Raw genomic sequence first — 27973 nt, forward strand, 5'->3', positions numbered from 1 at the left:
AAACTGCCTTGACTTGCCCTCAAACAACGCTTTGTGACTTGAAATCTATTTGGAGTATCGATATCATTCTTTCACCGTAAGAGGCAGCAGGCTTTGGTGAACAATCATGGAAATTTTCAGGTCTCTGTGGAAATCCAACAAAAAGTTATGACGAGAGAAAAAAGTGGTTCATTTCCACAGTTTGAAATCTGAAGAAATCTGAGCGAAGGACGAATTTCCTACCCTCAAACAAGTCCAACTCATTTCAGAACGGTAATAGGTGAGAAAGAAATTCTTGAATTGTGAGCGTCAGGGGTGTCTGAAGATATTCGGGGACAAGCCTCATGTCTTAACTTTGCTTCGTTAAGGAGATATGACGATTCGAATATGCCTCTCATTACAGAAATCCAGCGGTGATTTTGAACAAGCTCTCCATTCACTTTATATGGAGAGTTTTCTGACCTTGTGTTAGTCTGAGGAGATTTGCAAAAATTCTATAAATCCCACAACAATGATGGTGACATTTTCTGAAAGCCAGCAAAAATACCTACGTTTTGATGTATAATTTGTGGAAGTTGAGTGAAAATTGAGCAAGTAGCAGGAAGTTGTTCGGACATGAAGTGAAAATTGCAAAACCTTCAGTGGCACACTGGAAGCCAAGAGCATAGCAACCATAACAACACATGTATTTTGTGAAAAATCACAATTTTGCAACTCAAAACTTTAAGAGGCATAAAAGTAAAACAGTAAAAGATTTGAAAAAGCTGAATCATACCTGAATAGCCCAATAATTTGTGAACATTTTAAAGTTTGAATGGTTGTTCTAGGTGAAAATATGAGGAAGTAGTTAAGTTTCAAAAACAAGCAAATTTTAGCAGAATTGCAGAAGTTTCCCATTCATTTCAATGGGACAAATTAAAGGAAAAAAGTGGAATATTTTAAAAAGTATAATAGTTAAAAATAGCAAAAATCGTAGCGTAAATTAGCAGAAATAGCTGAATAGTTTAAAATTTGAACGGTGAAAATCGGCTGAAAATTGTGGAAGTAGTTAAGTGCCAAAAAGTGTACGGAAGCAACTAGAATAATAATAATAATAACTAGAAAAATTTGCATTTCCTGCGAAAATGCAGTGTGGATGCTTAAAGCTGAAGCTGTCTGCAAAAAGTAGCTGAAAAAGCTGAAAAGTTGCAGAAATTGTAAAAACTTTGCAGAAGCAAAAGAACTTTGCTAAAATGTAATAACTTAGCAGAACTGCAATCACTTAGAGGAAACTGTAAAGCTGAAGCTGTCTGCTGAAAATAGTTGAAAATAGCTGAAGAAGCTGAAGAAATCAAAGTCAGTGTTTAAAAAGTTGCTGAAATTTTAATAACTTTGCAGAACAATATCAAGTTAAGAAAAATGTAATAACTTAGCAGAAATGCAATAATTTAGAATAACATAACTTAACATAACATAACAAACAAAAGTAGTGTAACCTAGCAGGAATAATATAATTTAGTAGAAAATTAAAAACTTGGCAGAAATATTACAACTTATCAGAACTGCTAGAAATTTGCAGAAATGTAATAATTAGGCAAAACTGTCAACAGATAACAGCTGAAAATGCTGAAGTAACCTCAAAGTTACTTGTTTAACTGTGAAAAATTACCAAAAACATTAGAAAAGGAAGAAAACGTGCCGGCAGATAAACTAATGTGGAACAAAACCAAGGTAAAATTGCGAGTTTGCACAGCTGGTGAAATCTAAAAATGGCAAAAAAACATAACAAAGGCAAGACCCACACAAACAACATTTAGGTAATAAATGCACAAGATGCTGCGGTCAGAGATTAAAACACCCAAAAATAATGTTATTGAAATGCCAAAAAGTGGCAGAAAGTTTAGAAAGTAGAAAACCAGTAGTAGAAAAGTAGAACATTCAAATATTTTTAGAAACATATGATACAAAATATTTACTCAGTTGTTTCCAATGATTACAATAATGGCATAAAGAAATAAAAATACCATTTGGGACAAACAGAAAAATATTAATAGAAAATGCAAATCAAATTGATCTAAAATCTATACAAACAATTGAAGCATCTGTTGGAATTGTGAACATATCCTTGTTTGCCATGTTTATGTTTATGGCCCTAAGATGCGCAGACACATGATAGGCTATTAACTGCAAAAATATACACATATATAGCAAGTGAGAGACAAAAATATATCCTCTGATTTGCTGGAGTTTTGTGTAAATACCATTTGGCAAGGATAAACAACATGTTCCTATGCCACATTAAAATTTTCATAAGCTTAATTTTTTCAATTAGTTTACAGTTTCCTGATTTGATGATAAATATGGTACCAATCTACAAAATACTGTCAAAATGAAGTCCACATTGTGATATATTTGAGGTGTGGAGAGTCACACAGCTGAACAATCGATTTGCATATTTAAAGAAACAAGGATCAAATAAAGAACATCGTTGTGGAATAAATTACAGTGAAAAATAATCACTGCTTTGCGTTAGAGAGTGACTTATGATGAGGTATTAATTGGCTTAACTTTACCTCTAACAGCTTTTCACATAGTGCTGTGACCAGGGTGAAATCCATCATAAAGTAACTGTAAACAGTAGAACCATTAGCATGAATGTTATGGTTCTACTCTGATCAAAACTCAAGTCAGCTGTTTGACCTGATATAAAATGATAAAGAGGAACACATATAAATGACCTTTATGAACTTTTCAAAATGACTTTATATGTCTGACCCATTATCTATATATATTACAGCAGCGGTCCCCAACCCCCGGGCCTCGGACCGGTACCGGTCCGTGAGTCGTTTGGTACCGGGCCGCGAGAGATGAGGCTCAGGTGTGAAATGTATCGTTTTCAGGGTTTTTATCGGTTTTCAGCGTTATTTTGTTATCGTTTTTATCGTTAACTCGGTTTTCCTGGGTCTTTTGACGTGTGTTATGAATAAATTTTCTTTTTTTCGGTACCGGTACTAGTTTTATTTTGTTATATTTATCCGCGACACCTTAAAGGCCGGTCCATGAAAAATATTGTCGGGCATAAACCGGTCCATGGCGCAAAAAAGTTTGGGGACCGCTGTATTAGAGCAGATGTGGAAAACCACTGTTAGACCTACTCTATACTAATGTAGTTACTGACACCCCATACTAAGGCAGGATTCATACAAACACACATTATTTATTCTCTTAAACACTTTCTTTTTTCACATTTTGAGATTGTGTAATTTCTAAAAAGAATACATGTAATGGTTCAATAGATATAGTTATTTAAATGTCCATAATAATCACATGATCATTTTTGTACATCCTACAATCCAGGATTTAGAGCTGTGTGTCTGTATGAATTCAGCTTGCTATACTTATAGACTTAGATATATTAATCCACTATTTACCCAAACAAGTTACATTGTTTGGGTAAATAGATTGGGTTTGTTCTACAAAATAATTATTCAACAATAAAAAAAAACACAAAAAAAATCTGCACATTAATCCAGAGTTCAGTTTCATGTCTGATATTGTTTGTTAAATCTGGTGACACAAACACAGTCAATAATTCATTGCTAGCGTGACATGTGGTCCTTTTTGCCTTTGACCAATGATATGCTGGTTACTTGGACCAGTTTAGTATTTGCTGTCACAGAGGAATGTTAACCATAAATCCAAAAGACAAAACTGAAAAAAAATATGTTAATTGCAAACATGTTTTTGCTTAGTAAAAGGATTGAAATTACATGGAAACTGTCACCTTAAAGCCTCATTGTAAATATCATCACAAACAGATGTTTTCCACACAGTTAACAAAGCTCCACCACATCCGATCACTGCACATAAATCTAAAAGAAAACAAAAACAAATAAAAAAAATAAAATTAACACAAGGGAAGACTTTTGACTTAATAACTACGCTTAAAATAAGTGTTACCTTTGAATATTTGTGGGAAAAATCTGATGCTACCCCAAGAATACAAAGCCACACTGGAAACGATGACAGGCTTGCAGCCCTCTGTCTTCCTGGAGTCAGGTGCCTGATCAGTAGCAGTGAGTTGACAGAAGTCGGTGTCTGTAAGAGTGGCCAAACACTGATACTCTGTCCACTTGAGTAGAGTCTAAGAAGCTGGAATGCAGGCACACTGGATGAGCTTGTTCTAAAAAATACAGAAAAAGGAACATTTTATTTGTGTTAAGGCCTAAAAACTACAAATAAGTTATGCAATGAACAATGTTGAAATACCTTATAGGTGCTGCAGGCCACATAACCAGAATCCAGAGCAATCTCACACTCACATGATGGTGAGGAAAGACATGAGCTCTGCAATGAGGTTTGAATGTCTCAGTTGGGACACTGAAGAACTCAGAAGACAGCAATACCTGCACAGAGAGACAGAGTAGAAAAAGCATAGATTTGTAATCCATAATGTGAATTAAAACTCAAAAAGTGTCAACAAGTATAATCATTTGAGTGTGGAATTATTTATGCACTAAACAGGATTTTAATTAATTAATTGAATTAAAAACACTGACATTTTTTATCAAAGATAAAGAATCATACCTCTCTCTGCTCTGAGGATCACTGAGCATCTCTGACAGGAAATACAGTTTCCTCAGTAAGAGTCATCATTCATGGTCTCAGAGGTGTGTAGTGTGGCAGCATCATGATGGTCTCCAGATCAGGCAGGAGGTCAGGTGATGGGTGTGTCATCTTCTCCATTGAAGACATACTGGTATGGCAGTTCATAAAACAGCAGTCTCTGTGTGGCATGTAGTTATCTGTGCAGTCCAGCACTGATGGATCAGGTTTGGCTCAGCAGTTCATGAAGATGGTGTTAAGATGTTGTTGTTTCAGCTGAGGATGGTGAAGTTTGAAGGTTTTCCCACAAAGGAAACAGGACTGTGTGTGCCCTGTCTGAAAAAAATACATCTACAAAACATAAAGTGCTTTTAACACCACCCACCCCCCCTCCCCACCCACCCATCTCAGCCCCCAAGTGTCTATATAATGCTGGTATGGGGTGTCAGTTACTAAATCTAATTAGTGCGTCAGAAAGCGGGGGCTACACCTAAAGCCCCCGCTTTCTGATGTCTTTGTTTATTAGCAGCTTTTTCCAGCTGCTCAGAGAATTCTGACTTGGCCTTTATCCACCCAAACCCAAACCCACCCGGATAAAGTTCAAGTCAGAAAATTGATGCAGAAACTTTCCATGTACTTCTAAATCAGTTTTTATACAAATTCTGTAAGCTGTGAAAATGTTTTTCTCTACATAATGTATAATTATAGACATCTCTGGTAGCCTAAAGATAGTTTAAAACTTTTAACATTTTTTACCTGTAAAACATGATAAGCAAAACCTCATTCATCCAAAAAACATTTGATTCTACAAAATTTACTATAATCAAGAAAATATAATTGTCTGTATTTATTCATGTGACCCATAATAAATACCTGCATTTATCTGTGATTTATTTATTTACTATTTCATATTTGAAAGCATCTTGGAGGGGAAGATCTCGTTTGTTGAGATACATACGTCAGAGTAAAAAAAGTATCAAAAAAGGAGATGACAATTAACATCCCTGAAAAAATGTATAAGTAGATTTAGTCATTTAAAACATGAGAATAAAAAATAAATTATGTCCGTTTAATGCAGTATATTTCAGATCTGAGGTGCATGATAACAGAAAGCAGATCTCCCGGCTCTGCATGAAGTACAGCCATGATTTGGTGACATGATTAATAACATTGCAATAAGAAAGGGTCTTCTTACAGACAGAGTAGGGAAGACAATTTTTTCCAATGAAAAATCTTTTTCATACTCTACAATCAGTAAACTCTGTAACAAACATGATCTGTAATTGTTTCAAAACTCACCAGACGACTTCATGATTGGCTCGAGGACAGGACACAAAACACAGGGTTGTGGTAACTGTAGTATGATCTCAGAACACCGGAATGGAGACATTGATCTGGCTGAGAAATAAAAATGAGGTCAAGCAGGGTGTTCTTGTCTGTAGTGGCAGAAGTGATCAGCTGTGAATACCCTCTCGACTGAAACTGCTCCAGAATCTGTTTTCTTCCACTCTGCAAGTGGTTCTCATTAAAATCTCCACACACAATGATTGGGTGACAGTCCATTATTTCAAGGGAATCTAAAAGACTTACCAGGTTTTGCATGAATGGTGTCAAACTGTAGTCAGGGGGTCTGTACACAACAGCAATGAGTGCAGGGAATGGAGCCTGAACCTTCAACACTAAAAACTCAAGATCAGTGACATTATGCAGATACTGTTTTACCTGAACCTGAAAATGATTCCTCAAATACACAACAACTCCACCACCACTTCTGCTGGCCATGTGAGGAAAGTTTGTGTAGGACACATGTCTGTTGCGTTTGAACATGGTGTAGCCATCCAAATGAAGACTGTCTGCAACAAAGGAGCCTTGGAGGTGAGACTCTGTGAGACACAAAACATCTGCTAAACACATTTCATGATGACTCTTGATGTCACTGATGTGAGATGGCAAACCCTCCGTATTGTGATGGATCAGTGTAAGAGTGTCAAGTCTGCTGGCTGTTTCTCTGACCTGAAGAAGAGGCATCATTTCCTCAACGCTGGCTTGTCTCATGGTTTGGAGTGCTGCAGTTACCTCGGGATTGGAGTAAATCTTTTTCTCATCCAAGTCCTGCAAATAGAGTCCACTGAGAGACGTCACCCTGCTGAGAGCAACATAAGCCATACCTGGTTCAAAAATGTTCTTCATTGAAACTACAGCTGTCTGTGTTGTAAGACCCTGAGTTTTGTGAATTGTGCAGGCAAATGCTAGCTTTACAGGAAACTGTCTGCGTACCGCTCCTTTAAACTTCAGACTCTCCTCTGCTCTCTCAATGTAAACCAGATCATCAGATGCTGCATTAGCACTGCGGTTGTGTCTCATAGGCTGCCGGTTGTCCATTCTGAGCCCCAGTTTGATTATGTGTCCATCATTTTCAGATCTCACCACCTTTACCAGTATACCAAAAGCACCGTTGACTAAACCGTTTAGTGTGTCCAAGTTTCTGGTCAGCATGACTCGAGCTCCTTCAGCAACATTCAGAGTGTCAGGTAAATCATTTCTCCCACCTGTAAATGGTTTGTCTCTTCGTTCCATTCTGCCTGTACGTTTATCCTTCTGGAAATCGTCTGCAGTGATGATTATGATGTTTGAATGAAGCTTCTTCAGGGTATCTGTGTTATGGGATTCCACATTCTTGTTGGTGGCATAAATGTGTAAGACCTCAGTTGGACATTCTTCTGGTGCAGTCACAGCCTGTGACAACAAATCTCTGTCGCACTGAGAAAGCTCATCCGTCTTTTCTTTCACTCTAATCCTGTTCAGCATCTCTGCAAAGGCCACATCATCTTTCTGACGCATGATCTCGGTTAGAGTGATCATCTGAAAATGCTCCTGCCATAGGTCAATCTGTTCTGGATCGTAAACGCAGAGAGGTTTAGACTGTCGCACTGGTGGCAGCTGGTAAAAATCTCCAACAGCTAAAACTGACATTCCACCAAAAGGTCTCTGAGTGCCTTTGATTTGTTTCAGTCTTGCATCCACATAGGCAAAAAGGGGTTTTGAAACCATTGAAATCTCATCAATAACAATAATTTCTGCATTCATCAGCTCAGATCTGACTTCATCCAGTTGGTTACCAAGTCCTTGAATGGGTGGTTTCAGACTCCTGGGTAGTTTCAGTAGAGAATGTAATGTAGAGCCATTGATAGAAAAAGCTGCTGTACCGGTAAATGAAGTCAGTAAAACAGTTGGATTTGATATGTCAGCTTCTTCTGCATTAGCAGGCAGTCTGCTCAGGATCTTTGATGCTTCAGAGTGAATACATTTAATCAGATGTGACTTTCCAGTTCCTGCACCACCGTTGATATAGAAGAAAAATGGATCTGGGTTCAAACCACAAACTCGCTGAATACACCAGTCTCTTATAGTATAGAACACGCAGGCCTGCTTCTGGTTCAGATTCTGATACATTACACGTACCACGGCTGGATCTACTGCAGGTTGTTCTCTGATGGCTCTGATCTCTGTTACAGCATCAGACTGACGACTGTAGTCGGGAACATTCTCCTGTTCGTTCTCATCATCAGAATGTCTCTCAGGAAGATTCTCATCACATTGCAGCCTCACAACTTCAGATTCAGGAGCAAGATTACACCATTCATCGATCACAACATCCCTATTTTGTTCAAACTCTTCCAGTGCACTCTCAATATCCTCAGAGTTCTTCTCATACTTGTCTTTATTTCTTTTCACAATCCGTTTCACAGACTCACTGTGGTCTGGACATGGAAGTCGCACAAAACCCGAGTTGTAGAAGGACTGATAGGTTTGGAAACATTGTGGTTTCAGTTCCTGCTCTGATCTGTGTGGAAGGTAAAGTCTCAACAGTCGACCATAATATTGCTCAGGATCTTTTTCCTGTGAACAGTGGTAATACCTGATTATAGCTGGTTTATCATTCTTTCGCCTTTGTACAAATCCAAGCTGGTTTAGAAGAGGAAGCACATCTTTTCCTTCATTTGGACCACTCACCAACCGGCACAGGGCAGCAAAATCAGCCAGCGACATTTCCTCATATTCTGGGGTCTCAGGTCTGCATTTGTATTTATCACTCAAACTTGTCATCCAAATATTACAGCTGTCATGTGTTGTGCTTTCCAGGAAGCTCATGGGCCGACTCATTTTTACTGGGTTATCATCTGTTGGTACAAATACAACACTGCGGGAACATTTTTTCATTTTTAGGCCACAGACTCGAGTCACACACTCCTGTGCGCTGATCTCTCTCTTTTTTGAGTAAGCCTGCATCACAGCTCTCATTTCATCACATTCATTGACGGTGTTCTTATCAGAGTTATCGATAACTGTCTTCAGGTATTCAGAGAGGCCAGATTCTTTCTTTGTTATATATTTACAGAGGTATTCTACACATGAATAGGCATTCAAAATGAATGAGACATCTAAATTAGAGTTCCAGGCTTCAAGCAGATCTGGGTTGTAATTGTTGATCCAACAGTCCTTTGGGTCACGTTTCAGAATCAGAGCTGTTTTCTTGTTTATGTTCTGGAGGCATTGTTCATACTCATTCATTGTCAAGTTGCATCGTGACAGAATCTGCTCTATGGTGAGGGAAGCAGCTTCAGGTTCCTTCAGCAGGTTCAACAAAGGTCTGAGTTTGGCTTTTGCAGCTTCAGTGTCTGAATCCTCATCCTGTCTCACAATCATTGTTCTTGTGGATGGTGGTTTTGGAAACCCAAATCTACAACCAGAGTTCACACTCTTAAAGCATGTCTTTGTGTGGTTCTTGCTGTGCTTTTGTAGTTCAGAGACTTTTTTGTGCAGTTCAGGTTGTTTTTCTGGATCAGGGAGTTGAGCTGAGATGTATCTGTCCACAAAGTCACAGACAGTTTGGTCATCATCCACATCTGCTTCTACCTTTTCTCGAATCCACAGCAACATGTGTATATGCGGACTACCTCTGTGCTGGAACTCAACTCTGTAAAAGTAATCAATGATCTCACCAAGGGGCTGTGCAGGAGAAAAAAGCAAATCTCTGAACAAAGCCTCAACACGCTTATCAAACATCCGCATGGTGGTTACTGGATTTGATCTTAGAATTTCACACTTTTCTGACCAGTCCAGGGCTTCAAAATCAACCTCTTCACCTTGCTGTCTCTTTATTGCTTGAATCACTTCAGGCCATCTCATCTCAGCAGCAGAGAAAGTGACAAAGAACTGAGGTGTTCCTATTTGACGAATCATACTGAATAAATCTTTGGTAGTTTTCTGCCAGTAAGCTGGAGTTCCTCTGAGTGGCTGCATAAATCTGATTGCATCTTTATTTCTTACCAGCTTCTCTACTTCTGTCTTACTTTGTAACATTCCCGATGTGATTTTGCGTCCATCTTTGGTCATAGTTTTACCTTTCCTTAGCTGTATTGTCATGCTGGAATTAGCCAAATGTATTTCAGTGACAAACTGTGAGAAAAACAGGTAATTTGTGTCTTTAGCAAATCTTGCATCAATGTTGAAAAGCCTTGACTTGAAGTAAGCACTTGGTGTGAGTTTAAGAAGTCTCTTTTCATCCAGTGTATTCTGACCGGTAGGAAACTGCACAGGAAATGCCATGGCTTCCAAATGAGGAGTTCTGAAGAAGCTAACAGGATTGTTTCTTTCTGCAGGAGCCACACAATATGTGTTATCAGTGAAACAGAGAATCTCTTCTGAAATGTCTACAGGCTGCAGACAACTTTCTAGAGCAAAACCTCCATTGTTCAAATCACTTTCTGGTTCATCTGGATTTTGTTCCTCTGGTTGTTCATCACAGGATTGCATATTAATAGCTTGGTCACTTTCAGACTCACTTTCGCACAAAAGGGCATCTTTTTCATAGTTGTCAATTTCCATTAAATCTGCTTCATCATAATCATCACTTCCCATGCTGGCTTCATCACTGCTGTCATCATCAGGTAACGTTGGATCACAAAGCAATGCATCATCTCTGATAATAATATCTGTGTACTGTGGATGAATTTGTTTGAGTTTACGCAGGGCTTGAATGAGTTTAGACCAGGTGACAGTCTGGAACAGCTGATGGCCTTTGTAGCACAGTCGTCTTTTCAGCTTTATCCTCATGATCTGTGATTGGCTTCTGATCCTCGGTAAACTGTCAACTGTTTGTTGGACTTCAGATGGTACACACACCACATTACCACGTATGAGTCTCTGTCTGCCCTTTGGAAGTGGAATAATCTTAGCAAATGGTATGCATTTGGCAATCAGATGTCTCTCCAGAATGTTGAGATCGCACAGTTCAGCTGGAATATCCTGCAGTTCTAAACCGTTGACAGCAGCAAGTCTTGGCATGCGTCCACTTTTGAGGGAACTGTGACACGTGTGACAGATATACTCCTTTTTTCTCTCAACAGGAAAGCTGCAGTGATCATGACATGCTTCGTCACACACATGAACAAATTTACCAGTTAGACACTGCTGAGCTACAATTTGGTGTTTTGAGTAATTTTCTCTTTTGCAGATTTTCACCTGATTAGGAAAAGAAGCTTTTAGACAAACAGTACAAACATAAGATGGTGCTGACTTAATGTTGGATCTGAAACGAGATATGGCCTCATTCATTAAAGTGTTCTCTGGATGACACTGTAAACTGTCAGCTGGTCGATGCATCTGACGATATTTTCTTTTTATTTTCATTGCACATCTGATATTATGCATCTGTCTAAAAGAAATACTGTTCCAATATTTTACTCTCATTCGTTCTCTCATATTGTCCTTGTGTTGCTGCTGAAATTGTCTCTCTTCTCCATAACGTTTAGTGATGTAACATTTTTTTTTCTGTCTAAATTCTACACTTTCTTTATATAGGTTAGAAACATATGACCTCATGTAAGCTTTATGTTTCTCTCTGAATCCAGCACAAGTTCTGTAATTTCTTCTTATACGTTCCTTCTGCTGTTCTTTGAATATAGGAGATTGTCTATAAGATTCTTTATATGTTTTTCTCATACGTTCCTTCTGCTTTTCTCGAAAAATGGGAGATTCTCTATATGTTCTTGTTATACGTTCCTTCTGCTTTTCTCGAAAAATGGGAGATTCTCTATATGTTCTTGTTATACGTTCCTTCTGCTTTTCTCTGAATGAAGAATCTTCTTTATACATCCTTATGACACGTTCTCTTTTTCTCTCTCTAATTTTAGCACTATCTCTATAGATTTTTCTAAAATGTTCTCTCTGTTTCTCTCTATATGTAGCATTGAGTTTACACAGATTATTTTTGTACACACTCTTCTTCTGTCTGTGATCAGGATCATGAGACTTTCTGCTAGAATCTTTTTTCTTTGCCTTAAAGCTTTCATCAAAAGCGTACATCTGTCTTTCTTTCTTTTTCTGATTTTCCCTTCTCTGTGGTAGTTTTTCTTGGACCAACAGTCGTCTCCTAATCTTTCTCCTTTGCTGTTTATTATGCTTCAACAGTTTATGTGAGAGTTCATCTGTTGTCATAGTTAAACAGGAGGCAGTGTTTAAATCATTCAGAGGAACAGAATCTTTTGTTACCTGAGTGTCTCTTACAGAAGATGCAGAGGTTTCTATTTCTAAATAATCAGAATTGTTCAGCTCAGCAGCTGGCTCATTTGAATAATCCACTCTGGATGACATCACTTCAGTAGCTAAAGTGTCGGCCACAGTTTTCTGTGTTTTCTCAGTGGATTTGGGGGTTTCAAATTTAGGTTCATTTAAAGCTGGTGCTGGAACAGTTGTAGCTGTTTGTCTGTTTTCATCAGCATTTCTTTGGTCAGCAACGTTTTCACTGTGGAACTCAACAGGCTGTAGCTCATAGGTACAGGTTGGTGCGATGCTACACATTCGGTACAAACGTTTGATCCTGTCAATCATGTCGTTAAGACGTGTGAATTTTAACATAACTGCAGTTCCACCACTTACACTTAGCGACAATGGCATTCCTGTAGACTTACGTGGGTGAGGATCAAAATATGCGTATTCACCTGAAGTCAGCCTGGAAACTGCAATGGCGGTTCCTCCCATGACTAGCAAAGCATAGCAAATGTCTGAAGCCAAACACTGTAGTCCCTGTTCAAGGCTCGGAAGATGATCTGTACCGTCAAATGTGCCATAAAGAGCAAACTGAGACATGTCGACTTGATACTCGTGTCTGCGGCTGATGATCACAGTGGGAAGTTCATCACAGGCTAGAAACACGCTGTTCACAAACCTCTTTCTGGCATCTGAATACACGGCATGGCCTTTGTCCAACACACGGTTAAGATCTGCTCTGGTAATGAATTCATCCTCGTGTAAGAATGACAGGAAAACCAAACTGTTCGCCATGCATTGCTGATTCCGGTACTTTCCATACTTAGCATTGGCCTGGCTTCGGGATGCACAGATGCTACTCACTTGTGGACGACTTTCACTGTTTGTAACCTGTACATGAGACGGTCCTGGAGCTTCTCCATCATGCTGCGTTTGCACAGTTAGCTGGGGTTCAGTTTGGATTACCTGCTGTACTTTAGCATTTGGCACCAATGATGAGCAAACACCTCTCTTTACCACATCTGCATAAGACACTGCGGCTGTCTGAACGCTGAGCTGCACTTCTGGACTGGGAATACTTGTAACAGACACCTTTACCTGCTCACCGGTCTGAGAAAGATTTACCTGTTCCTTCTGCTTTTGCCATCTAAGCTTCTGGGACTGTGACCTTTGACCTTTCCTTGGCATTTTGTGCAAGTACAAACTGGACCTTATATGTATTTATACACAAATGTATACAAAAATCAACCTGTAAACACTGAAAAACTCCTCAAGTTTCTATTAAATGGATAAATGTAAAACTATACAAATGGTAAAGTGTTCTTATAACTGTTTAATTGATGTAAAAGGCTGACTTAAATACAAACTCAATATAAAAGTTATGGAAAGATCTTTAAAAAGTTTTATTGTAGCTTTTTCAAAAACTGTATATTATACTTTTTTTTTTTTTTAACCAGACTGGTTAATGAATAGGTCTATACTTCTGTGAAGTAATATGCAGAATAAATCTCAACAATCAATCAACAGGCTATAATAAAACTCTTAGTTTTAAAGTAGACTTTGTGTAAATCTTTCAGATATCTAAAATCTAAAGCAAATATAAGGAGCTGTGGTGGTGTAGTGATCAGATGACAGGCGATGAGGATTCTTCAGCTGGATGTTCTGCAGCAGTCAGGAAACAGGAAGTCTGGGTTCTCAGGGCAGCCTCTAGATGACAATTGTAACTGAATACTTACACTGAGTGACAAAAAAAGGGTTTGTCCTTAAATAATAATAGTTTAAACTTGTAGTCAAATGTTATAGCCAGTGAAACAGACTTGAAAAATGTATTTGAATCTAATTTAATATTTATCTAAATAGAGCAGTCTGAATGTATATATTACAAAATAACCAGATTGTCTTATTACAAATAAACCTTTAAGAGGTGTATATTTTATATAATTTCTCAAAGTAATTGCACCTGTAAGCCAAACAGCCAATCAATGTTTATTCCAAAGTGTAATGCAAAATTAAAATGACAAATTTAGGGCTGTGTAAATAGTTTCTACAGTGACTTCTACTGTACTGTATATTCAACTTCTTACTTGTAATTTCCAGTAAAATGAGTGGATATGAGAGAGTTTAACGACAGGAAAGAAGGAGCAGTGAGAGCAGAGATCTCTCAGATTTCTGAAAACAGATCGTCGAAGTTGCGGTAACTTCAATTTCCAAAAACTTGGTTTGTTGTCAACCTTGGTTTGTTGTCAAACTTGGTTTCTTGTCAAACTAGGGCTTATGCTTGTCAAAATTAGATAGAGTACATGGCGGAGAAATGATAGAAGATAGAATGGCTTGTCAAAAAAGATGGAGCAGGGAGAGGGAGAGTGATAGGACAGACTGAATTTGCTTGTTAATGGCTTGTTAATGATAGAGGGAGAGGGTTTTCTGCAGCAGGTCACCTGTAAGACAGAAAGAAAGTGGAATTAGACACACTTCCAATAAACCTGGCTTTACCCTATTTTTCAGACTATAAGGCACATTTAAAAGCCTTTAATTTTCTCAAAAATAGACAGTGCACCTTATGTATGGTTGTGCTTACTGATTTCAAACCAATTCTATGTGGTACACGGCACTCTGTCAAATGTTTTAGTATGACTTTGGTAAGCTACAAAGCAGCACCACTTGATGTATCGTCGGAGCATGGCTACCATAGTCAGCACCCTCGTAGAGTAATTCGTACTGTGCTTCAACATAATATGGTGTGTGTGTATAAGGGCCTGGCACCTGTTGAGAGCCATGCTTATGTAGCAGATTTCAAACTGATCAATCCACATTCATCAGTCCATAAATCCTGAAAAGTAAGCGTATTGTTCTGTATTTTATGTCTTACAACTGAACAATTTTGAGAGTTATTGTAAATGAGTTGAATAAAGTTTGACTTATCTGTTTTGTTTGGCTTAATGTGCCTTAGAATTTAGTGCGCCTTACAGTCCGAAAAATACAGAACATATATATCATTACACACTGAAGAGTTGTACAGTACATTATTAGATTCAACTGAATAAAAATGTTTATCATATGGTGGTGGAACATTTCTAAGGACATTTTCGCATTCTATTAACACAATAAAAACAAACAGAGTCTGTAAACCAAGATATGGTGCTATAGTAACTTACTATAAACATTATATGGTCAAGCTAAACCCACACAATGAAGTCAGAGCAGACAGTTTCAGACCACCTGCTTTAAACACTTCACATGCACTCAACTCACATGATCCTAAATGCCCAAAGGTCTCAAATTCCCGTTTCTGTGTGTACTTACCTGGTACAACAGTATATCATAATGTCTGGGGAGCAGTTAACATAAAAGTAAAAAATAATTTACTCAGTATGACTTTTGGCAAAATGAAAAATTTGGAGACAGATGACTCCTAAACAGCAGTTTCTACATTTTTCAGTCAAATTTGGGGCATGTTTAATACACACTCCACTAAATCTACAATAAACTTAGCATGGCCGATATTAGGGCCTAATTAAAAATGTACTATGATGATAAGAGAGATCTGTAAGTCTGGAAATGTTTACATAGACTTTTCTATGATCTGATTATTCCCAAGAGCTGTGCTGACTCACTGCACTAAACTGAATCTCCTATAATGAGAAACATTTCCCAGAACTGCACCTCAGACAAACCTTTACTTACCAGACTGAGACGATCAGATCAGCAGTCTAGAGAAAGGAAACAATTCATCAGATCACTGTTTGATGATTCAGACTGTTGAGCCTCTTCACACACAATCCAATTTACTGTGACATAAATTAACTAGTAAATTTATTTAAGGCTTTATGAGCTTACTGTAGTCTAAAGAGGAGATAAATGAACTGCAGCGTCTCACATGGCTATAGCAAGTGTAATAAAAGCATTCTTTACTACAGAAATACAAAGAATAGCCACCAATATTTGTTGGCACAAGTGCAGGATATACCAAATATTTCCTACACAGAAGCTTTGTGGCTCCAACATTTTCTACAACAGGTCAGTACTAGTAAAGTGTGAAAACCAAAACTTTTAAAAATGTTAGATACAAAGTAATTATATAAATCAGAAGCAACAGAAAACCTCATCATGTCTGATATGAATATGTAAATCTTAAAATAAATATTGACATGTTACAATAGCAGAGGTGCACCATGTTTTGTAATTAAAATTAAATGTCTTAAATTTTTACACTAAAAAGTCCTCTCATTGTACCCGTTGCTAGGAATATTTATGTATTTTGCAGTGTACCTTTTTGGCAACTTTTCTATTTAATTTTAAAACACATTATATTCACCAAATAAGTGATAAACTAATTAGACACACTGGCTGTAATGTACCTAACAATGTCCACTCACACCTCTGGTTCTCTTAGTTTTTCATTATGACTTTGTGTTTTTGCCAATCAGTAAATGGAAACATATCACAAAAAGTCAGACTACTGTATGTAAGTTGCCAAATGTGCTACGCAATGCCAGGTTCATACTGCTTCAGTTACAATCACTGTTTACTTACCAGCAAAGGCAAAACCAAAGATCTCTTTCACTCTGTGTAACAAAAGACAAAGCACAAAAACACAGAATAAGACAACTCAAATCAGCATCACAGTCAATACTGCATCACTCTGTGTAGTACAAAAGATTCAGTACACTTCTTTGTTTACCACAGCAACAAACAACTCACCTCTTTTTTCTACACCTTATTAAAGATTACATCTTCATTAAGGTAAAATGTGCTTTCATCCATTTGTAATAAGCCACACACGTTTCTCAGTTATGTGATAGCTCTATTAGTTTGGTGCTATTAGATAACACAGTAGATTTAATAAGCAATGATTTACTACACCTAGCTCTGCACACTTTATCAAATTCTGACATCACAATTTCAAAGCATGAACAATCATAAATGAAAGCTTGGATGATATTTTTGTAGGCTTCAACATCTGAGTTCGTCTGCATTCAAATTCTGCTTCCTAAAAATATTATCACCTGCACACAGTATCATTTAATATGCTGTTGTTTTAAATATCTACATATCATATTTATAATATTAATGGTGCACTGCTGCATTTTATTTATTTGAAGGTGGACGTTTTTTATATTTCGTTAGTTTTTCACAAAGTGAGAAGTTAAACAGAACTGCAGGTGAAGGTTTTATTTAAAAAAAAAAAAACAACCTGCACAAACAAGTGTTTGTTAAACAGTTCTTAAAATTTAACTAAAAAACTAAAATTACCTAATTAAAAAAAACTTCTTGTTAAGAGATGTTATTATTCTTATATTATGTGTTTCATCCTCACTCTCTCTCTCCCTTCTGTTAATTAACCCACAGCACAAAAACACACCGGTACAGGCACGTGACTCTTCTTCTCCCGGCTTTCAGTCAGAAGCTGTGTCCCAAAATGTCGGCTGCATCCTCCGGAGGCCGCATTTGAAGGCCGATTATGTCACAGCCAGTCGACGAAGGCTGTCTCAAATGCGGCCGACAAATGAGTCCTTCATTTCATAAACTTTTAACATATTTTTAGGCGAGAAAGTAGCGGTGTAAATTGCAAGTATCTGCTTGGTTTATCAAGACATCGCATATTTGCAAAAGTGTGCCGACGTTTTCAGAGACGTCTGTCACCCACCGGCTCGGTGGGTGACAGATGGCAAGCCGGGAGGGGGGTTCAGACCCCCGCTCTTTCGCTACTCAGGTTAAACATGATATGCAAGTCACTCTGATAACTTAAAAATGTAATTGTTTGCCTTTTTCTGTGTTTTATTTGTTCTGGAGTAAATCGGTTTGGCTGAGATCAAAGTTATTAGATTATTAGATTAAATAAAGCTTTATTAATCCATCTGGTGGGTTCCTCCGGGATTTTCACATAGCTCAATAAACGTTAAACGGTCGAGAATTTACGCCAGTGTCCTGTTATATTTTAAATAGCAAGGAGCAGACGGCCGAGTTTATTAAACTCCAGCGAGACAGCGGTGACGCAAATCTGAAGGCTAGACCGTCCAGTTTCACAGCCTTCTCGGTCCACGTAGACCGCGAAGGCCGGGTCCTCCGAAAGATGCAGCCGACGTTTTGGGACACAGCTAATGGCGGTAAAATGGCTCCTTTGAAGTTGCCGACCCTGCTGCTTCAGCAGCTAATCAGTGGTTCTAAAATGACGGCTCATTACCTTACAACCGAAAGAATGAGGCCGTTTTAACTGACTGATTTGTGAAGAGAACTAACTTCAGCTTCCCTAACAGACTCAGAAACACTAACACACCGAATGAACCAAATACAACACAATAACTGTAATAAACAATCAAATGAACCATATTAATTTCACACTGGGCCTATAGCAGCTAGGCTAGGCGTTAGCACTTAGGGCTAGCATACCAAACACTCCTTTTAAATAGTAAAATTACAACGTTTCACTAAAAAAGCAGCCATTGTGTTACTTTAACATGACTTATACTTCGACTGGCTTCATAAGTCACTAACAACAACTGGGTAAATCCCTCATACAGCTTATAGACATTTCATTTCAGAAAAGAGAGACAGAGAAGCAGCGCTTACCGGTGGGGATCGAGCTGAGAGTGGACGGAGATTCAGGAGTCAGGCAGAGACGTTAAAAAAAGAGGCATTCACGGGTAGTGGGAAACTCCGCAATTACACAAAATTGGCATGGAAAACGTGAAAAATATATGTAAATTTAAATATTATTATACTAGATTTTTTTGCAACAAAAAGCAACTAGCAGAAATTTAATTCTATAAGTTTAATAAATGTTTAAAACAGGATTCTTTGAATTTGAAATAATGGTTAAAAGACATAAATAAACACAAGGTCATTATGTTAAAATGTACTTTATTATGATAGATTTATTTAACTGACTGCAGTAATAAGAACAGTCTTCTGCTGAACACCAACACCAGCTCCTTGGTGTTGGTGATCGCCTAAGCATCCTCACAGTAGGAGCTGCAGAGGTTCATCTCACTCCACTGCAGGACTCAAGAGGTTCAGGAGGTCCCTTAACCCCACTGCTATGAGACTTTTTAACAGGGACTCCTGATATGTTCATTGCACATTTGTTTCTTTTATTCTACTACATATTGGTTGTAATCATGAATTCTGAATTGCTTTAAAGCTGAAGCTGTCTGCTAAAACTAGCTGAAAAAGCTGAAAAGTTGCAGAAATTGTAAAAACTTTGCAGAAGCAAAGGAACTTTGCTAAAATGTAATAACTTCGCAGAACTGCAATATCTTAGAGGAAACATAATACTTGGCAGAAATACAATAGCAGAACTTAGCAGAAATATTGTAACTTACCAGAAACATGATAACTTCTCAAAAATACAAGAATTTAGGAGAAATAGTATAAGATAACAGAAGCTGGTAAAATCATAAAAGTTTGCAGAATTGTAATAAATGATGAATATGAATTACTGGTCTGTGACAGTGTATTAATTTGTAGGGAAAAAAAAAATGTTGACCAAGGTGGAATCGAACCCACGACCTTTGGTTTGCAGACCCGTGTCATTACCAACTGCGCCACTTGGAAAGAGAGGAGCCACTTTGAAAAACAGGGTGATGAGGAGTCAGATTTAGATCGCGGTGAGAGGCGGAAAACCCCATTTTTTGCAGTTACAAAACGTTGTGTAACTCAAACACTAGGTGGACTAGAAGCATAATTCTTCTACTGGCTGAATCAGTGGACTTTGGTGTACTTTGACTGCGATTTTCATTGCTCTTTGTACAACCGTCACTGAGATATGACGAGAGAGGAAACGGAAGACCTCAGATATGATTGGCTGACTGGGAAGCCGTGCAGGCCCTGATATGTGATATGTGTCTGAGTCCGCACAGAGGATTGGCTGCCTGGCAGAAATATATAGAAATGAGGTCATCCCATTGAAAGCCTTTCTCTCTCTCTCTCTCTCTGTCACACACACACACACACACACACACACACACACACACACACACACACACACACAGGGAGAGAGAAGTAAGTTTCTAGGTCAGCCTGGGAGCTGCTGAATTTGAATCCACCAATCAGAGAGCCTGTGCACTTTTTCCCGCCAAAACAGGTGCTTCTGTTTACACACGCAGCACAGAGACACACAGGATTTTTGCAGTCTATTTCTCATAGTGACGACTCCCCTCAAACAAATGACCATAATTTCCTAACCGTAGGGGCTAGAAGGGTCATTCTTACACCGTTTTGTTCAGAAGAGATGGGGGAATCTTCAAGTGTTGACAATTTATCATTAAAATATGATTTTTTAGAGATATATGACATGGATGACTTGTTGACTTAGAAGCCACGAATTCCCCAATATGCAAATTTGAATGCCTGGAGCCCACATACATGATTGGCTGGCTGGGAAGCTGTGCAGGCCCTGATTTGTGGATTTGAATTCCTCAGCCCTCAGATATGATTGGCTGGCTTAGAAGCCATGAAGGCCCCAATATGCAAATTTGAATGCCTCAGGACACATATATGATTGGCTGGGAAACCGTGCAGGCCCTGATTTGAAAATTTGAATGTCTAAGTCCTCACAGAGGATTGGCTGCCTGGGGACCTGGCAGAAATATATAGAAATACTATGATTAAGCATAAATACTACATTTAGTAGAAATACTATGTTTTAGCACAAATACTATAAAAAGCAGAAATACTATATTAGGCACAAATCCTATAATTTAGCAGAAATACTATATTAAGCACAAATTCTATAAAAAGCAGAAATACTATATTAAGCACAAATTCTATAAAAAGCAGAAATACTATATTAAGCACAAATCCTATTAAAAGCAGAAATACTATATTAAGCACAAATCTTATGAAATAGCAGAAACAGTATGATTTAGCACAATAGTAATAAGTTAAACAAAAAAATTGGAAAAGCAAAATGGACAGCTGAAAAAATGCTGAACATGCTGAGGGTCCCTCAAATATACTTGTTAAATGAAAAAATCAGCAAAAAAAATGCACAGGGAGAGAAAAGTAAGTTTCTAGGTCAGCCTGGGAGCTGCTAAATTTGAATCCACCAATCAGAGAGCCTGTGTACTTTTTCCCGCCAAAACAGGTGCATCTTTTTACACACGCAGCAGAGAGAGGCACAGGATTATTGCAGCCTATTTCTCATAGTGAGGACTCCCCTCAAACAAATGACCATAATTTCCAAACCGTAGGGGCTAGAGCGGTCATTCTTACACCATTTTGTTCAGAAGAGATGGGGGAATCTTCCAGTGTTAACAATTTATCATTAAAATGTGAATTTTTAGAGATATACGACATGGATGACTTGTTGACTTAGAAGCCACGAATTCCCCCAATATGCAAATTTGAATGCCTGAGGCCACATATATGATTGGCTGCCTGGGAAGCCGTGCAGGCCCTGATTTGTGGATTTGAATTCCTCAGCCCTCAGATATAATTGGCTGGCTTAGAAGCCATGAAGGCCCCAATATGCAAATTTGAATGCCTCAGGACACATATATGATTGGCTGGGAAACCATGCAGGCCCTGATTTGAAAATTTGAATGTCTAAGTCCTCACAGAGGATTGGCTGCCTGGGGACCTGGCAGAAATATATAGAAATACTATGATTAAGCATAAATACTACATTTAGTAGAAATACTATGTTTTAGCACAAATACTATAAAAAGCAGAAATACTATAATTTAGCAGAAATACTATATTAAGCACAAATCCTATAATAAGCAGAAATACTATATTAGGCACAAATCCTATAAAAAGCAGAAATAGTATGATTAAGCATAAATACTACATTTAGTAGAAATACTATGTTTTAGCACAAATAGTATAAAAAGCAGAAATATTATAATTTAGCACAAATAGTATAAAAAGCAGAAATATTATAATTTAGCACAAATAGTATAAAAAGCAGAAATACTACATTTAGTAGAAATACTATGTTTTAGCACAAATACTATAAAAAGCAGAAATACTATAATTTAGTAGAAATACTATATTAAGCACAAATCCTATAAAAAGCAGAAATACTATATTAGGCACAAATCCTATAAAAAGCAGAAATACTATATTAGGCACAAATCCTATAAAAAGCAGAAATACTATGTTAGGCACAAATCCTATAAAAAGCAGAAATACTATATTAGGCACAAATCCTATGAAAAGCAGAAATAGTATGATTTAGCAGAATAGTAATAACTTACAAAATTACAAATATGGAGGCATATTGGAACACAAATGCACAGAGGGACACACAAACACAGGCTCTAATCCAGTCAACCAGTCTAACTATATTCAATTTAAATCCTACAATGACATGCTGCCAAATAAGGGCAGGGTCCTCTCTCTCCCACTAAACACACACACACACACACACACACACACACACACACACACACACACACACACACACAGAGGGAGAGAGCTGCCGAATTTAAATCCACCAATCAGAGTGGCTGTTTACGTTTTCCCGCCAAAACAGGTGCATCTTTTTACACACGCAGGACAGAGAGGCACAGGATTATTGCAGCCTATTTCTCATAGTGAGGACTCCCCTCAAACAAATGACCATAATTTCCTAACCGTAGGGGCTAGAGCGGTCATTCTTACACCGTTTTGTTCAGAAGAGATGGGGGAATCTTCCAGTGTTAACAATTTATCATTAAAATATGAATTATTAAAGATATTAGACTTCTAATGCACCATAACTGAGCAGAGCGAAGCAAAAACTGCCTTGACTTGCCCTCAAACAACGCTTTCTAACTCTAAATCTATTTGGAGTATCGATATCATTCTTTCACCGTAAGAGACAGCAGGCTTTGGTGAACAGTCATAGAAATTTTCAGGTCTCTGTGGAAATCCAACAAAAAGTTATGACGAGAGAAAAAAGTGGTTCATTTCCACAGTTTGAAATCTGAAGAAATCTGAGCGAAGGACAAATTTCCTACCCTCAAACAAGTCCAACTCATTTCAGAACGGTAATAGGTGAGAAAGAAATTCTTGAATTGTGAGCGTCAGGGGTGTCTGAAGATATTCGGGGACAAGCCTCATGTCTTAACTTTGCTTCGTTAAGGAGATATGACGATTCGAATATGCCTCTCATTACAGAAATCCAGCGGTGATTTTGAACAAGCTCTCCATTGACTTTATATGGAGAGTTTTCTGACATTGTGTTGGTCTGAGGAGATTTGCGAAAATTCTATAAATCCCACAACAATGATAGTGACATTTCCTGAAAGCCAGCAAAAATACCTACGTTTTGATGTATAATTTGTGGAAGTTGAGTGAAAATTGAGCAAGTAGCAAACAGTTGTTCGGACATGAAGAGAAGACTGCAAAACCTTCAGTGACACACTGGAAGCCAAGAGCATAGCAACCATAACAACGCATGTATTTTGTGAAAAATCACAATTTTGCAACTCAAAACTTTAAGAGGCATAAAAGTAAAACAGTAAAAGATTTAAAAAAGCTGAATCATACCTGAATAGCCCAATAATCTATGAACATTTTAAAGTTTGAATGGTTGTTCTAGGTGAAAATATGAGGAAGTAGTTAAGTTTCAAAAACAAGCAAATTTTAGCAGAATTGCAGAAGTTTCCCATTCATTTCAATGGGACAAATTAAAGGAAAAAAGCTTAATATTTTAAAAAGTATAATAGTTAAAAATAGCAAAAATCATAGCAAGAAAGAGCAAAAATAGCAGAATAGTTTAAAATTTGAACGGTGAAAATCGGCTAAAAATTGTGGAAGTAGTTAAGTGCCAAAAAGTGTACGGAAGCAACTGGAATAATAATAAAGTATAAAGAATAAAGAGAAACAGGAACTCAATAGTGTGGATGCTTAAAGCATCCACACAATAATAATAATAAAGAATAAAGAGAAACAGGAACTCAATAGTGTGGATGCTTAAAGCATCCACACAACTAGAAAAATTTGCATTTCCTGCGAAAATGCAGTGTGGATGCTTAAAGCTGAAGCTGTCTGCAAAAAGTAGCTGAAAAAGCTGAAAAGTTGCAGAAATTGTAAAAACTTTGCAGAAGCAAAAGAACCTTGCTAAAATGTAATAACTTAGCAGAACTGCAATCACTTAGAGGAAACTGTAAAGCTGAAGCTGTCTGCTGAAAATAGTTGAAAATAGCTGAAGAAGCTGAAGAAATCAAAGTCAGTGTTTAAAAAGTTGCTGAAATTTTAATAACTTTGCAGAACAATATCAAGTTAAGAAAAATGTAATAACTTAGCAGAAATGCAATAATTTAGAATAACATAACTTAACATAACATAACAAACAAAAGTAGTGTAACCTAGCAGGAATAATATAATTTAGTAGAAAATTAAAAACTTGGCAGAAATATTACAACTTATCAGAACTGCTAGAAATTTGCAGAAATGTAATAATTAGGCAAAACTGTCAACAGATAACAGCTGAAAATGCTGAAGTAACCTCAAAGTTACTTGTTTAACTGTGAAAAATTACCAAAAACATTAGAAAAGGAAGAAAACGTGCCGGCAGATAAACTAATGTGGAACAAAACCAAGGTAAAATTGCGAGTTTGCACAGCTGGTGAAATCTAAAAATGGCAAAAAAACATAACAAAGGCAAGACCCACACAAACAACATTTAGGTAATAAATGCACAAGATGCTGCGGTCAGAGATTAAAGCACCCAAAAATAATGTTATTGAAATGCCAAAAAGTGGCAGAAAGTTTAGAAAGTAGAAAACCAGTAGTAGAAAAGTAGAACATTCAAATATTTTTAGAAACATATGATACAAAATATTTACTCAGTTGTTTCCAATGATTACAATAATGGCATAAAGAAATAAAAATACCATTTGGGACAAACAGAAAAATATTAATAGAAAATGCAAATCAAATTGATCTAAAATCTATACAAACAATTGAAGCATCTGTTGGAATTGTGAACATATCCTTGTTTGCCATGTTTATGTTTATGGCCCTAAGATGCGCAGACACATGATAGGCTATTAACTGCAAAAATATACACATATATAGCAAGTGAGAGACAAAAATATATCCTCTGATTTGCTGGAGTTTTGTGTAAATACCATTTGGCAAGGATAAACAACATGTTCCTATGCCACATTAAAATTTTCATAAGCTTAATTTTTTCAATTAGTTTACAGTTTCCTGATTTGATGATAAATATGGTACCAATCTACAAAATACTGTCAAAATGAAGTCCACATTGTGATATATTTGAGGTGTGGAGAGTCACACAGCTGAACAATCGATTTGCATATTTAAAGAAACAAGGATCAAATAAAGAACATCGTTGTGGAATAAATTACAGTGAAAAATAATCACTGCTTTGCGTTAGAGAGTGACTTATGATGAGGTATTAATTGGCTTAACTTTACCTCTAACAGCTTTTCACATAGTGCTGTGACCAGGGTGAAATCCATCATAAAGTAACTGTAAACAGTAGAACCATTAGCATGAATGTCATGGTTCTACTCTGATCAAAACTCAAGTCAGCTGTTTGACCTGATATAAAATGATAAAGAGGAACACATATAAATGACCTTTATGAACTTTTCAAAATGACTTTATATGTCTGACCCATTATCTATATATATTACAGCAGCAGTCCCCAACCCCCGGGCCTCGGACCGGTACCGGTCCGTGAGTCGTTTGGTACCGGGCCGCGAGAGATGAGGCTCAGGTGTGAAATGTATAGTTTTCAGGGTTTTTATCGGTTTTCAGCGTTATTTTGTTATCGTTTTTATCGTTTACTTGGTTTTCCTGGGTCTTTTCACGTGTGTTATGAATAAATTTTCTTTTTTTCAGTACCGGTACTAGTTTTATTTTGTTATATTTATCCGCGACACCTTAAAGGCCGGTCCATGAAAATATTGTCGGGCATAAACCGGTCCGTGGCGCAAAAAAGGTTGGGGACTGCTGTATTAGAGCAGATGTGGAAAACCACTGTTAGACCTACTCTATACTAATGTAGTTACTGACACCCCATACTAAGGCAGGATTCATACAAACACACATTATTTATTCTCTTAAACACTTTCTTTTTTCACATTTTGAGATTGTGTAATTTCTAAAAAGAATACATGTAATGGTTCAATAGATATAGTTATTTAAATGTCCATAATAATCACATGATCATTTTTGTACATCCTACAATCCAGGATTTAGAGCTGTGTGTCTGTATGAATTCAGCTTGCTATACTTATAGACTTAGATATATTAATCCACTATTTACCCAAACAAGTTACATTGTTTGGGTAAATAGATTGGGTTTGTTCTACAAAATAATTATTCAACAATAAAAAAAAACACAAAAAAAATCTGCACATTAATCCAGAGTTCAGTTTCATATGTCTGATATTGTTAGTTAAATCTGATGACACAAACACAGTCAATAATTCATTGCTAGTGTGACATGTGGTCCTTTTTGCCTTTGACCAATGATATGCTGGGTACTTGGACCAGTTTAGTATTTGCTGTCACAGAGGAATGTTAACCAGAAATCCAGAAGATAAAACTTAAAAAAAATATGTTAATTGCAAACATGTTTTTGCTTAGTAAAAGGATTGAAATTACATGGAAACTGTCACCTTAAAGCCTCATTGTAAATATCATCACAAACAGATGTTTTCCACACAGTTAACAAAGCTCCACCACATCCGATCAGTGCACATAAATCTAAAAGAAAACAAATAAAATAAAATAAAAAAAATTAACACAAGGGAAGACTTTTGATTTAATAACTAAGCTTAAAACAAGTGTTACCTTTGAATATTTGTGGGAAAAATCTGATGCTACCCCAAGAATACAAAGCCACACTGGAAACGATGACAGGCTTGCAGCCCTGTGTCTTCCTGGAGTGAGGTGCCTGATCAGTAGCAGTGAGTTGACAGAAGTTGGTGTCTGTAAGAGTGGCCAAACACTGATACTCTGTCCACTTGAGTAGAGTCTAAGAAGCTGGAATGCAGGCACACTGGACGAGCTTGTTCTAAAAAATACAGCAAAAGGAACATTTTATTTGTGTTAAAGCCTAAAAACTACAAATAAGTTATACAATGAACAATGTTGAAATACCTTATAGGTGCTGCAGGCCACATAACCAGAATCCAGAGCAATCTCACAGTCACATGATGGTGAGGAAAGACATGAGCTCTGCAATGAGGTTTGAATGTCTCAGTTGGGACACTGAAGAACTCAGAAGACAGCAATACCTGCACAGAGAGACAGAGTAGAAAAAGCATAGATTTGTAATCCGTAATGTGAATTAAAACTCAAAAAGTGTCAACAAGTATAATCATTTGAGTGTGGAATTATTTATGCACTAAACAGGATTTAAATTAATTAATTGAATTAAAAACACTGCCATTTTTTATCAAAGATAAAGAATCATACCTCTCTCTGCTCTGAGGATCACTGAGCATCTCTGACAGGAAATAGTTTCCTCAGTAGGAGTCATCATTCATGGTCTCAGAGGTGTGTAGTGTGGCAGCATCATGACGGTCTCCAGATCAGGCAGGAGGTCAGGTGATGGGTGTGTCATCTTCTCCATTGAAGACACACTGGTATAGCAGTTCATAAAACAGCAGTCTCTGTGTGGCATGTGGTTATCTGTGCAGTCCAGCACTGATGGATCAGGTTTGGCTCAGCAGTTCATGAAGATGGTGTTAAGATGTTGTTGTTTCAGCTGAGGATGGTGAAGTTTGAAGGTTTTCCCACAAAGGAAACAGGACTGTGTGTGCCCTGTCTGAAAAAAATACATCTACAAAACATACAGTGCTTTTAACACCACCCACCCACCCTCCCCACCCACCCATCTCTGCCCCCAAGTGTCTATATAATGCTGGTATGGGGTGTCAGTTACTAA

The 27973-nt window shown here is 37.4% G+C and overlaps 1 protein-coding gene and 2 long non-coding RNA genes across 6 annotated transcripts; all 3 read right to left on the minus strand.

Moving 5' to 3' along the window:
- Window positions 1–4612: 4612 nt before the first annotated feature.
- LOC145421423 (ATP-dependent DNA helicase PIF1-like) lies at window positions 4613–7827 on the minus strand. 4 transcript variants are annotated; one of them, XM_080291763.1, is made up of 3 exons: window positions 6154–7827; window positions 5863–5961; window positions 4613–4899 (listed from the first exon to the last, which is right to left on the minus strand). In XM_080291763.1, the coding sequence occupies exons 1-2, from the start codon at window positions 7648–7650 to the stop codon at window positions 5872–5874; spliced, it is 1587 nt and encodes a 528-aa protein (XP_080147889.1). In that variant the 5' UTR covers window positions 7651–7827; the 3' UTR covers window positions 4613–4899; window positions 5863–5871. The 4 variants fall into 4 exon arrangements, with proteins under 4 accessions (XP_080147889.1, XP_080147887.1, XP_080147884.1 ...); XM_080291761.1 differs by having other exon boundaries at window positions 4613–4914; XM_080291758.1 differs by having other exon boundaries at window positions 5863–7827.
- A 6111-nt stretch (window positions 7828–13938) lies between these two features.
- Window positions 13939–17664, minus strand: LOC145421443 (uncharacterized). Its single transcript, XR_013902798.1, has 3 exons — window positions 16648–17664; window positions 15799–15824; window positions 13939–14552 (listed from the first exon to the last, which is right to left on the minus strand). It is a non-coding gene; the product is annotated as an uncharacterized LOC145421443 (long non-coding RNA).
- A 6607-nt stretch (window positions 17665–24271) lies between these two features.
- LOC145421453 (uncharacterized) lies at window positions 24272–27922 on the minus strand. The gene is made up of 3 exons (XR_013902811.1): window positions 27502–27922; window positions 27184–27320; window positions 24272–27097 (listed from the first exon to the last, which is right to left on the minus strand). It is a non-coding gene; the product is annotated as an uncharacterized LOC145421453 (long non-coding RNA).
- Between the last annotated feature and the right edge of the window lie 51 nt (window positions 27923–27973).

The sequence above is a fragment of the Astatotilapia calliptera genome, chromosome 3 (assembly GCF_964374335.1).
Source record: "Astatotilapia calliptera chromosome 3, fAstCal68.1, whole genome shotgun sequence".
Classification (NCBI taxonomy): domain Eukaryota; kingdom Metazoa; phylum Chordata; class Actinopteri; order Cichliformes; family Cichlidae; genus Astatotilapia; species Astatotilapia calliptera.